Here is a 12,964-nt window from a genome sequence, read left to right as displayed (position 1 = left end):
AGAGCTGCACCCGGGGCATATGGAGATTCCCAGTTCCCAGGTTAGAGATCTAATCAGAGTTACAGCTGCTGGTCTACACCACAGCCACAGCAACACCAGATCGGAGCCATGTCTGTGATCTACACCATCTCACATCAACACCGGATCCACAACCCACCGAGCGAGGCCAGGGGTCGAACCTGCAACCTCACGGTTCCTAGTTGGTTTTGCTTCCTCTGTGCCACAACAGACACTCCGGGGAAGCTTATAACACATGGAAAGCAGAGTCAGAGCTTAGACACATGTAAGCAGCGTTTTCACCTGTACGAATGTCTAACAGGCTGTTCCAGAGTCATGGGGATTCTTCACTGCGTAGCTTTTAACAGCCCTGGCCCTCGGTCACTAAGCACAGGGCTAGGGCTGGACAACCACTGTGCAAACGAGAAAGGACCCCATGGATTCCCAGAATACCCCCCAGGGGACAGCACTCCCTTGATTTGAGAACTGTTGCCCTAACCCTCTGCTCTCTCAGGACCAGGGCTGCACAGGTAAATGCTTAGTAACCAGCTCTCTGAAGAAGAAAATCCTGCTTGGTAGCATTTGCTAATTTCCATGGTATAAAAACGGCCACTGGCCGATGGCTTCATATTGTATGATTATTTATCTGAAACATCCAGAACCCACAAATCAAGAGAGACAGAGAGGACCGGAGTGGTTGTCCGGGGCTGGAGGGAGGGGAGTGGGGACTGACTGCTCTAGGTGTGGGTTTCTTTTTAGGGAATGAAAACGTTCTGGACTTCAATCATGGGAAAGGTTGCACAACGTTGTGAGTGGGCTAAAAACCAGCGCAGCATACACTTTAAAGTGGCAGACTGATTACTGCCACATCTGTCTGTGACGGGACCTCGTCTCAGGCAGGTCTGAGCCGTCCTCCCCCAACCTCTGCCCCCGCCCCCGGGGAGAGTTCTCCCTGGCCTGACCCTCCCCCGCCCAGCCTGGCCTCTTCAGGAGCTTCGATCTAAGACCCCCTACACTCCCCAGGCCTCCCCAGCCTCTTGTCTTGCTCTGACTTCTGCTTTGCTCCCTTTGGACACCCTGGCTCAGAAGGCCAAGGAGAAAGCCCAAGGTCACACAGAGAAGGTGACAGAGGGGCAAGTGTCAACCCAAGTCGCTCATTCCCAAATCCCTGCTCCGCCTTGCCTGGCTAGCCCCTTGCAATCTGGGGGTCAAGGTTAGTCTGACTTCTTGGGCCACCAAGAACCCCAATAACCCTCTGTTTTATATTCATATTGCACCTTGCAAGATAATAAAACAATCCTAATGCCATCATAATATCTGCAGTGACTCTAGGCCCTCAGAGGGCAGGAGCTCTATCAATGGTACTCATTTATAAATTTTTTTTGTCTTTTTTTTGGCCGCCCTGTGGCATATGGAGTTCCTGAGCCAAGGATCAGATCCGAGCTGCAATTGCCACCTAAGCAGAAGCTGTGGCAATACCAGATTCTTAACCCACCATGCCAGGCCAGGGTTCGAACCCGTGTCTCAGTGTTCCCAAGGCATCCTGGATCCCATGGCACCACAGAGAACAGTCCTATTGATGCTATTTATTGCTGCACAATATCAACAACTTAAACCTCCCCACTTCAGGAAGTGATCACTACCAATTAAGGCACAGAGAGGTACAGTCACTTGGCCAGAGTCACAGAGCCTGCAAGTGGCAGAGCTGGGACTTGAACCCTGAACCCAAAGCTGCTGGAAGTCTTTTAAGTTATAGTAAAATCCACACACCATAAAATGTGCCAGCGTCACCATTTTTAGGTGTACAGTCCGGACGTGTTAAGTACACTCGCAGGGTTGCGCAGCCTAGCTCCAGAACTCCTTCATCTCAGAGAAACAAACACTCTGTCCCTGTGACACCACGACTCCCACACTCCCCCGCCCGCCCCGCCCCCGGCAACCATCGTCCTGCTTTCTGTCTCTATGGTTTTGATTATTCTCAGCACCTCTTAGAAGGGGAATCGTACCGTACTTGGCTTTTTGTGGCTGGTTCACTTCACTTAGCACAGTGTCCTCCAGCTATGACCATGGGTCAGAATCGCCTTCCTCCTTCAGGCTGAATGACACCCCGCTGCACCAGGAGACCACGCCGTGTCTCTGCAGTCGTCCACTGGCGGGCACCTGGGGCGCTCCCCTCTTCTGGCGCCTACGAATAGTGTGGCTGTGAACATGGGTTTGCCCGTGTTTTGAAAAGCAACACTCACTGCACCTGCAGCACATGGAACCATTTTTGCTGATAACAGATGCTCAGAAGTGTATGTGGAATAAATGCAGGGGTGCCCAATGCCTACACTGCAAGGGCTCCCGTGGCCCTCCTCCCCTTGCAGATGGAGAAGTCACGCCCTTCCTGGGAGCCCACGGCTGAGGTGGGCAGAGCTAGGACTAGAACCCAGCACGTGCCCTTCGGGGACCCTGGCTCCCTGCCATCCTTCCATCCAATCCCGACTTAACAAACCTGAAACTGGCCGCCATCCACATGGAGCACGCTGCAGAGAAGGCGGCAGCATGGGCCCAGGCTGGAATCCTGCCTGTGCCACGTGCAAGCTGAGGAGCTTGGGGTGAAAGACTGAACGTCCCCAGCCTGTGAAAGAGCCTGGTACCTGCTTTGGAAGCCGGCTGGGGAGAAGCAGGAAGGCCCCCTGGGGTAGGCACCAGGAAGCAGACACTAGTAGCAAGCAGGGGCTGTGATGCTAACCCCCCGGTAATGGGTACTGGCCATAAACCTGGTCTGGCACAAACACCACCTGCATTGCCTCAAACTCTGGTACCTATTCTCTTGGAATGCAGCTGCCACACGGTGAGGAAGCCCACCTATCCTTCAGGAGAGAGGCCACATGGAGGAGACCAAGTGTCCTGACCAAGCGCCCCACTGCCTGCAGCTGCGAAGCCTCAGACAGCATCACAGGGAGAGAAGAGCCACCCAGTCAATCCATGGAACTGGGGGAAATAATGCAGGTGAACTCATCCTATTTGGGGGTGGCTTGTTACACAGCATTAGCTACCTGAGACACCTCCCACTAAGGCGGGGCTTCCCTGAGGGCAGGACGTGTATCTGTCTTGCCCTCTACTGTGTTCTCACAGCCTAGGACACTTCCTGGCAGAGAGGAGGTGCTACATGCACATTTGTGGAAGGAAGGAAGGAAAGGATTTGCAGAGCTCCGTGTCCTGAGCTGATGTCCATACTGTGTGGGTGGGGCTAGCAGCTGCCCACCGGCCTCTGGGCAAGGAGCTAGAGTGTGTGGAGCTGGAGGGTCTACATGTGTATACTGACATCGCTTGGAGACAGGGCGGGTCTGGTTCCAGACCACTGCAGTCAAATGAATACCGCAATAAACCAAGTTGCAAGTTCTTTGGTTTCCCAGTGCATATAAAAAAGTTATGTTTAAATGACACTGTAGTCTATTAAATGTGCAATAGCATTATGGCTAAAAAAATAACATACGTCTTAATTAAAAACACCTCAGTGTGGGGGAGTTCCCATGGTGGTTCAGCAGAAACGAATCTGATTAGCATCCATGAGGACGCGGGTTCGATCCCTGGTCTTGCTCAGTGAGTTAAGGATCCAGTGTTGCCGTGAGCTATGGTGTAGGTGGCTTGGATCCGACGTTGCTGTGGCTGTGCTCTAGGCCGGCAGCTACAGCTCCAATTAGACCCCTAGTCTGGGAACCTCCATATGCTGCAGGGGCGGCCCTAAAAAAAACAACAACAAAACAAAACCTCAGCGCTAAAATTGCTAACCATCATCTGAGTCTTCAGCAAGGTACAATCTTTTTGCAATAATAACATCAAAGATCACTGATCATAGAACACCAATAACAAATATAATAATAATTTAAAAGTTTGAAATATGTGACACAGAGACACAAAGTGAACAAATGCTACCGGAAAAACAGTGCCAAAAGAATGCTGGACACAGCGGAGCCACAGACTTTCAACTTCTAAAAAAACAAAACCCTACAGTACCTGCAAAATGCAGTGAAGCAAGGACAATAAAATGAGATCTGCCTCAGAGTTCCTGTTGTGGCTCAGCAGTAACAAACCCAACTGGGATCCATGAGGATGTAGGTTCCATCCCTGGCCTTGCTCAGTGGGTCAAGGATCCGGCATTGCCGGGAGCTGTGGTGTAGGTCACAGGTGTGGCTCGGATCCCGCATGGCTGTGGCTGTGGCTGTAGCTCCAATTCAGCCCCTAGCCTGGGAACTTCCATATGTTGCAGGCACAGCCCTAAAAAGCCAGGAAAAAATAAATGAAAGGTCTATCTGTAGAGGCTACTATCTCATTTCATAACCTGGGCTGGGGATGCCAGACGTTTCTCGATGAAGGATTGTCTCACATCCCTATGACTTTTGAATATTTTGCCAGACGTGCATGTAGGTGTAAAACTAGTTTATAAGCATCAGCGCCTGGGCCATGTTTTATTTGTTAACCACAGGGTGGGAGGGGTCCAGGGCTGCAGGTGGGTACATGGACAGGGAGATTCCTGGTGACCACAAGGAAGGCGTGTGGGGTCCAGGGCTGAGAATGAAACACTGGAAACCCCCTCAACACCCCACCATCCACAGGCTTGGGCAGGAGATGTTCTGCGTAGACTAACGGACCACTTCCAACATCCTTCCAACCTCCATCCCCAAGATACCCGTGGCCTCTGCCATCAGACTAAGAGAGATGGCAGAGCACTACAGGGTGGGAACTGGGGCCAGGCCACTCCTAACTTTGTCCCCTGGCACAAAAAGGGGACCTTGGTGAATTTTTAAAAACCGTATTGGAGTTCCTGTTGTGGCTCAGTGGTTAACAAATCCGACCAGGAACCATGAGGCTGCGGGTTTGATCCCTGGCCTTGCTTGATCAGTGGGTTAAGGATCTGGCGTTGCTGTGAGCTGTGGTGTAGGTCACAGATGCGGCTTGCATCTGGCGCGGCTGTGGCTGTGGCATAGGCCCGCAGCTGTAGCTCCGATTCAACCCCTAGCCTGGGAACCTCCATAAGCCAAGGGTGTAGGTCTAAAAAAAAAAAGCAAGAAAAAAAAAAAAAAAAAGAGTAAAATCCCATCAGCGGAAAACATTTTTTCCTATTTAGTTTCCTCTCTCCATGAGATGACAGATGTTTACTAAACTCATTGTGATCATCACCTCATGATGTGTGTGAATCCCATCGTTCTGAGTACACAGTGCTGTCAATTACATCTCAGTAAAAGTGGGAGAAAAAGAAAGTACATGCAGTGCCTTTCAGTGGCTTGCTGATCAGAATGGATGCAGAGCTATGCACCCATCCTCACCTTCACCTCAGAACCTCCTCATGGCCCCACCAGGCAGTCACTGAAGGGGAGGCCTCGGTTGGCTCAGCCCTGCGGAACGCAGTCATGCAATGACTCCGAGGACACGGGACTCCGGGTAAGGGCACACCCTCTGGCTGCCCCACACTCGGCAGCTGTGTGATCCCGGGCAAGTGGCTTCACCTCTCTGAGGGTTAAAACTGACCGAAGAACCACATGTTGTAGGAAGTGTTCAGAAAAGTTGAATCCATAGAGACAGAAAGCAGACTGGCGGCTGCCTCGGGCTAGGGCCCCTAAGAGGCAACGGGGAGGCTTTTCTTTCAGCGGCACAGGGAAGGGGCCTTCTCTGCAAGGCAGCAAGACTGAGACTCTCCAGAAGGGCAGCTGAGCTGTGCAGTGAACCTTATGCAGCACACCCCGCCTCCCTGACTCCAACCACTGAAGGACTGGTTGGTCCATGGGGGCCTCTATTTCTGGTTGGGCTCAAATTAACACCTGGAGATGACTGAAGGGGCCGGATCCCCAGCTGGGTTGGTTCGGTTTGGGTTCCGGCATCTGACTGACAAGCTTGAGTCTCTTCTGGAAAGACGATGCTCATGTGATCTTAATGGCCTCTGAGCATTTCAAGGCCTTACGAATCCAAAGCCAGGATGTCACTCTAAGTCACTCGGTGCCACACCTGTGTCGCTTCTGGCCACTTCCCAAGTTCAACCAGGCCCCACCCTGCTTGACTCAGCCCCACTGCTATCTTAATGGCCCCTGGGTTCCAGGCTCTGACCAGGAACACAGATCCTGGGCCAAGGCATCGGGAGACTGGCTGTAACCTGCTTGCCTGCTAAGCCCAGAGCTCGGCACCGCCCCCGTGCTTGTTCAGCCCACTCAGTAAACGTGCCTTGAACACGGCCTCTAAGAGCCTGCCACGACCTGAGTGATGCAGGGCGAGAGCGAATCCCGCTCCCGTGGCTCTGGAGGCCCAAAGCCAACTTCTGCCTCCGTCACCACAGGGCATTCTCCCCTCATGCGTCCCTGTGCCACCTGTCAGGCTGCAGGAAGGGCCCGCCCTCCTCCAGTGGGACCTTGTCAAAACCAATTCCACTTGTAAAGACCTTATTTCCCAATGTCACATTCTGAGGTACTGGAAGTTAGGATTTCAGGAGATCTTTCTGGGGGACACACTTCAACTCACACACACACACTATGTGCTAATATTGCCTGCAGCGCTGGGCTGCGAGATCTCTGTCTTTGGAGACCAGAAGTGGTCCCTGGCCTTCTGGGCATCCTTGTGTCTCCTCTGGTGAAGAGGAGGAGGAAGGAAGGGCTCGTTCCCTTCTGCTTTGGACTTGCAAACCCAGAAAAGAGCTTAGTAAATACTTAGGGAATGAATTAGTGTAATTTACTGCTGGCATCTGGTCAGTTCCTGCTTTAACGCTGATCAAATAAAAGGTGTTCGCTCCCCCCAAGCAAGGAATTCTAAACACAGGGAGCGGAGCCGGGTCCCCAGAGCATCTAGATTCAGCCGAACTCAGAACAGTCTATCCCACTGCTGCACTCACTTCCTGGAAGCCGGCAGGGCCCTTTCTGGGTGGAGACCTCCTGGGAGGTAACGGGAGAGGGTGGCTGTGAGTATGGATCTTCTAAATCTTCCCCCAGCACCTAAAAGTCCTCAGGATGTGCAAGAAAGGACATGCAGGAAACGCACTCAGCTCTCCACCTGTGGGTGTTATAATAGCTCCACAGATTTCTGCTTCGGCCTCCAAGTCGGGTCTGCCAGAAACGTCACATCTCTTCATTCTTGTCTGTTAACTTGCTTTTTTTTTGGCCGCACCCACGGCATGTGGAAGTTCCCAGGCCAGGAATCGAACCCGCACCACAGTGGCAGCAATGCCAGATCCTTAACATGCTGTGCTGCGAGGGAACTTCTTGAATCAATTTGATTTTGAGGACTTTGAGAACGAGTCCTCATTCCACTAAGCTGGCCAGAATTTCAGCTGGCAGGTTCACTACAAAGTGGTATAATACCAAGCTCTCCAGGGCACCCCTCAGCAGGAAGTAGAACACGCACAGGGGGCAACGTGAGAGGAGTTTACCAGGATCGCTGACAAAGATGTGGGTAGGGTATATAGGAAAACAACTCAAGACGGTACAGCTCCCAGGAGTGGGGACTGTGGGGAGCTGCTACCCTCTCTAGGTCGCCGGGATGGATCTGAGAGGAGAAATACCCAGCTTCACTCATTCCTCCTTTGATTTTTGTGTTTGTTTTTTTTTTTTTTTTTTTGTTTTACGATTGCACACACTGAATTCTTACCCAAGAGATTGTACATGTTTTTGTTTTTTTGTTTTTTTTTTTGTCTTTTTGCTATTTCTTTGGGCCGCTTCCGCGGCATATGGAGGTTCCCAGGCTAGGGGTCTAATCGGAGCTGTAGCCACCGGCCTACGCCAGAGCCACAGCAACGCAGGATCTGAGCCACGTCTGCAACCTACACCACAGCTCATGGCAACGCCAGATCGTTAACCCACTGAGCAAGGGCAGGGACTGAACCCGCAACCTCATGGTTCCCAGTTGGATTCGTTAACCACTGCGCCGCGACGGGAACTCCCTTCCTTTGGACTGTAATCCCACTGACCAAAGCCAACAGGAAGGCATAAGGCAGGGGTGCCCACAGATGCCGTGTTGGTCAGTTCAGGCTGCCACAGCGAAAATGCCACAGCCTGGGTGGCTTAAGCAACAGGAATTTCCTCCTCCCAGTTCTGAAGGCTGATAAGTCCATGACCTGCTAATTTGGTTCCTGCTGAGAGTCCACTTCCTGGTTTTTGTTAAATGAATCGGTGAAATTTACTTTGGCAGCCGCAACTCCTGCTGTGGCCCTCCTACAATGGAAGCTGGCAGAGCACCACATCCCTCTTAAGGCTCCTATAAGGGCACCAATCCCATTACGACACACCCACCCTCATAACTTAATGACCCCAGAGGCGCCAGCTCCAAGCACCATCACGCAGTAGACTGGGGGTTCCACATATGAATCTGGGGGGATCACAAACACTTGGGCCGTAGCAGATCACATGAGACAGCCTCCAGGGCACAGAGCAGCGTGGAGAAAGCTGGAGATGAGATCCGGACAAGAAACAGGAAGGATCCTGGCACTTCTTATTGACATGGGAGAGAGAGAGGGCGGCCGGCTGCTCCTGTGCTCTGATGTTGCACCTGAGAGAGAGCCAGGGGTCGGCTCGGAGGGTCTGGATCCTTCTGGCTTGAGTCTCTTCCAAGGAGAGAATGTGGGATGAGCTCCTGGCTCAAGTAATTAAATGAGGCGGAGGGGCTGGCCCTGAGAGAAAAACGGAAGAGGAGTAAAACCCTTCTGACTTCAGCGGAGGGCTGGGAATGGAGGCTGGGCCTTGCTGTGGGTGGCATTTACCTCCACAGAAGTTCTTATGTTGAGGTCTTAACCTCCAGAACCTGAGAAGGGGGGTGTGTTTGGAGACTGGATGTTTACGGATTCATTAAATTAAGATGAGATTAGGGGCCTAACTTCTCATGACTGGTGTCTTCATAAGAAGAAGCATTTTTTTTTTTTTTTTGGTCTTTTTTGTCTTTTCGTCTTTTCCAGGGCCGCACCCAAAACATATGGAGGTTCCCAGGCCAGGGTCTAATTGGAGCCGTAGCTGCCGGCCTACACCACAGCCACAGCAACACCAGCTCCTTAACCCACTGAGCGAGGCCAGGGATTGAACCCGCGTCCTCATGGATACTTAGCTGGGTTGGTAACCAGCTGAGCCACAAAGGGAACTCCAAGAAGAGGAATTTGGGACGCGCGCACGCACACAAAGGAAGACGTCATAGGGAGAATTGGTCATCTGCAAGCCAAGGAGAGAGGCTCAGAGCAGATGGTCCTCTCAAAGCCCTCAGAAGGAACCAGCAACCCTGCCGACACCTCGATCTCAGACTCCGATCCTCCAGATCTGTGAGACGATAAATGTCTGTGGTTTAATCAAGGCACCCCCGTCTGGGGTACTTTATTACAGCAGCTCTAGCAAGTTAACACAGCAGCCTCCAACACGGCCCGAGATAATCCTCCCGGCATCATACTCTTGAGTAGTCCCCTCCCAGCTCACACAGTGGTGCCGGTTCAATCCCTAGCCCATCACAGTGGGTTAAAGGATCCAGCATTGTAGGAGAAAATGTCCCAATAAAAACGTAGAAAGGAGAGACCCCGGCCACGATGACTGAGCAAAGTCCAGCCAACTGTCCCAACCACCCCTCCCCCACGCATCTGCTTCTGTCAATTTGTTTCCGCATCCACTACCTTGCCTGACGTCACTCCGGTCCAACCAGCCAAGCTTGGACCCAGAAGACGCAGCCCATAAAAGCCTTGGGAAACCCTTCTTCCGGCTCAGACTCTGGAGAGCGATCTCTTCTGAGCGCGCCGGCGTCATAAACCTGAGTTCTCCACCTCTCCGAGCGCTCGCTTGGTTTCCCCCCGGGTGAAAGAGCTGATCCACTGCAGCCACAGAGCTGCTGGAGCTGGTACCCTACAGCCACAGGGCTGTCTCCAGAGCTGATACGCTGCAGCGCAGGGCTGCTGGGTAGCTGCCCTAACAGCATTGCCACAACTGTGTCATCAGCTCCAGCTGAACTTCCATGTGCCCAGGTACAGCCAAAAAAGAAAAAAAGGAGGGGGAGGAGCTAACCAAGAGCCAAAAGCCAGCACCAACTTGCCAGCCACTGAAGCGGATCCCCAGCCCATCAAGCCTTCTGATGACTGCAGCCCTCGCTAACACCCGACAGCCACCTCCCTGGATGTCCCACGCAGAACCACTCAGCCAAGTCACTCCCGAATTCCTGGCCCACGGCAACTGTAAGCAATGGTAAATTATTGTTGCTTTAAGCTACTAGGCGTTGGGGTTTGTAAGTTTTGTTACAAAACGGTAGATGGCTGATACAGAGCCTCCCTCCCTGGCACCCTCCCCTTGAGCCCCTCCCCTGCTTTCTTCAACACCCCCTCTTAACCACCGAGGACTTAGGGCTCTGGGAAGACAGTATTGCTCCCACAGGAGAGGAAGGGCACTCGACCGCACCCGTATGCCAAGACACGGGAAGCAAATAAGTAAGACACTTGGAACAGGTTTTAAAATGGGAACGAAATGTGGCTGAAACGTTTTCTAAACCAGTTCACCCATGTTTGGGGGAAATTTTAAATGAACATAAGTAACTTTACATTTTTTTCATATCCAAAAAGGATCCAATAAAAATACTGGTTATCTTCATGCTTTAAGATGCGTCAAACACAAGAAAACCAGTATCATAATCACCTAATCCGACTTTTGTCCATATTGGGGTTTCTCACAGTGGCATTAGGTCCTGGGGCACAGGCAGTGCCAAGGTGTCAGATCACCTGTCCACACGGGTGGACACGGCCATGGCAAGTCTCCGTGGCCCCTGCCCCTGTGGGGTCAGCCTGTTGCTCCATGACCTTCGGACTCTGGGCGTCTTCGCTGCTACAGGCCAAGGCCTGCTGCTGAGTCCTGCCGTCGCTGTGAGGCCCTCCCCCAGCCCCTCCGCGAGAGGGTCTCTCCCTGAGTCAGCCTCTCACGGCCTGTTTTCCCTCATGTTCTCTCATCACAAGGCCCCCTTGGACCCAATGCCTGAATTCTTAGCCACCAGCCAGCTCCCCTTTACTTGAGGGCAGGAACAGTTTCATCGCCAAGCCCTTCCAGGAGACAAGTACAAAACATCTGGACTCTATGCTCCCGGGACTATAAAGAAGGAGAGGGCAAAAATACATTTCCACCCACCTTAACACAGTCCCAATGTCCAGGGCACGACACCCAGAGACGTGTTAACAGCCAACACTTTACCACCTGTTTCCGAGGCCCTACACGAATTCATCGTGTTCTTAGGAGGAGCTGCGTCCCATTTGTTTCTCAGGTGGCATACTAAGGCACAGAGAGGTTAAGTTACTCATCCAAAGTCACCCAGCCGGGAAGCAGAGCAGCCTGGATTTAAATGCAGGCATCCGAGCCCGCGTGCTGCGCCCCACACGGTGTGCAGAGCCGAGGGTGAGGCAGGGACACGGGGCTAGGGGCCGTTGTCTCTGGCCTGCCACAGGTCAGCTGCAATACCCACCCACTCTGGCAGGAAGGCTGCCTCGGGCTTAAACACCATCCGGAAGGGGGAGGTGGGCAAGGTGAAGTTGGCCAGGTAGATGGTCTCTCCACCAGCAAGGTAGGCGGCCCAGATCCCGAACGTGCCAATGGTCATGACAGTGTGGTTACACTGCGTGAGCAGCGCGAAGTCTTTGGCGGGGGAGCCCTCGATGCCATTGCCGGCAAACACCACATCGCCGCGCGAGGCATTGATGTTTTCCCGACACCAGGCCATGCCGTTGCTGGAGACCACAAAGACGGGGGAGCGGTAGCGAGCCCGGAACCAGTCCAGGGCCTGCTCCAGGTACCGCCGGTCGGCCACCACGCCCTTCCACACGTTGGGCATCACGTGCACGTAGTCCCCCCGGCGCACGTGCACCCCCACGTAGGTGCTCGGTCGGCTCCCGTTCACCCGCAGACCCCGCAGGAAATCCTGGGCCTCCTCGCGCACGTGGTTATGCAGGGTGAACTCCCGGAGGATCTCGGTGCGCAGGTGGTGGTAGAAGGTCCAGGAGCAGGGGTAGCCCGTGAGGCGCACGTACTCCCCCGGGATGTGGCGGTACCGCTCCTCCATCCAGTCGTTCAGGTGGTAGTTCTGCCAGGGGATCCTGCGGGCCGTGCTGGCGTGCAGGACCGGGAGGGTGATCCTGAAGATGGGGGCCAGCGTGCTGTGCATCTCGGGCGGGATGAAGGCCGGCCGCCCGTTCATCCTGGCCAGCGCGTACAGGGTGGCGTACTCCCCCATCTGGTTCCCCAGGCGGCCTTTGGCGTTGATGGTGAACATGCCCCCGGGGGGCAGGTGTCCAGGGACCAGGACCAAGTGGCCTGGGGAGGCCCAGGGGTTGGGCACTAGAGCCAGGCGCTGGCGGCAGTGGAAGATGATGGACACCATGAAGATGACGAAAAGGAAGAAGACGGTGGACAAGGAAGGGCAGGTGGCCCAGAATGTCCTGGTGGCTACAGAGAGGAGAGACAATTCGCGTTAGGAGGGATGGCTGCGCGGGTAGGTCTCATGTGCTCACCCCTAATCTTTTGTTCCTTTGCTCACTCAGCCCGGCAGGCGTGTCTAGTGGCCTCCACTGTGGTGTCCAAGAGCACAGACCATGGACCCTTTGGGCCCGGGTCTGGATCCCACCCCACCCCCTACCGGCTGTGCAACTTTACTTTCAAGTTACTCCATCTGAACCCTAATTTCCAGGGCTGACTAGGTCAAACCATTTGAAAGTGCCACTGTATTTTCCTTACACAAACATCCATTTCATATGGTCCAACTTAACAGCACTGGTTGGCCTGTAACATGTTCAGAACAGTGTCTGGCGCACAGAAAGCACTCTACTAGTCTCGGAAAATAAAGACTTCCAGGAGCTCCCTGGTAGCACAGTGGGTTCAGGACCTGGTACTGTCACTGCTGTGGCACAGGTTCAATACCTGGTACAGGGACTTCTGCATGCTGTGGGGATAGCCAAAACTTTTTTTTAATAAAAATAATAAAACACAGACTTCTACCTGGAAGGGCC

General features: G+C 53.3%; 1 protein-coding gene across 24 annotated transcripts in view; it reads right to left on the bottom strand.

The window, feature by feature from the left end:
• Positions 1-9,282: 9,282 nt before the first annotated feature.
• Positions 9,283-12,964, bottom strand: part of FUT2A (galactoside alpha-(1,2)-fucosyltransferase 2) — a 31,089-nt gene continuing 27,407 nt past the window's right edge. For all 24 annotated transcript variants that reach the window (XM_084961764.1, XM_084961770.1, XM_084961767.1 and 21 more), the window contains one exon: positions 9,283-12,404. In XM_084961764.1, coding sequence (XP_084817890.1) covers positions 11,380-12,404 — 1,025 coding nt within the window. In that variant the 3' untranslated portion in view covers positions 9,283-11,379. The remainder of the gene's footprint in view (positions 12,405-12,964) is intronic.

Source organism: Sus scrofa, chromosome 6 (assembly GCF_054392235.1).
Source record: "Sus scrofa isolate SSC_HxYL_T2T_F1_AM1 chromosome 6, Sscrofa_HxYL_maternal_Yorkshire_Landrace_v2.0, whole genome shotgun sequence".
NCBI lineage: Eukaryota > Metazoa > Chordata > Mammalia > Artiodactyla > Suidae > Sus > Sus scrofa.
The sequence above is the reverse complement of the archived record's forward strand: the minus strand, read 5'-3'. Positions and strand labels throughout refer to the sequence as shown.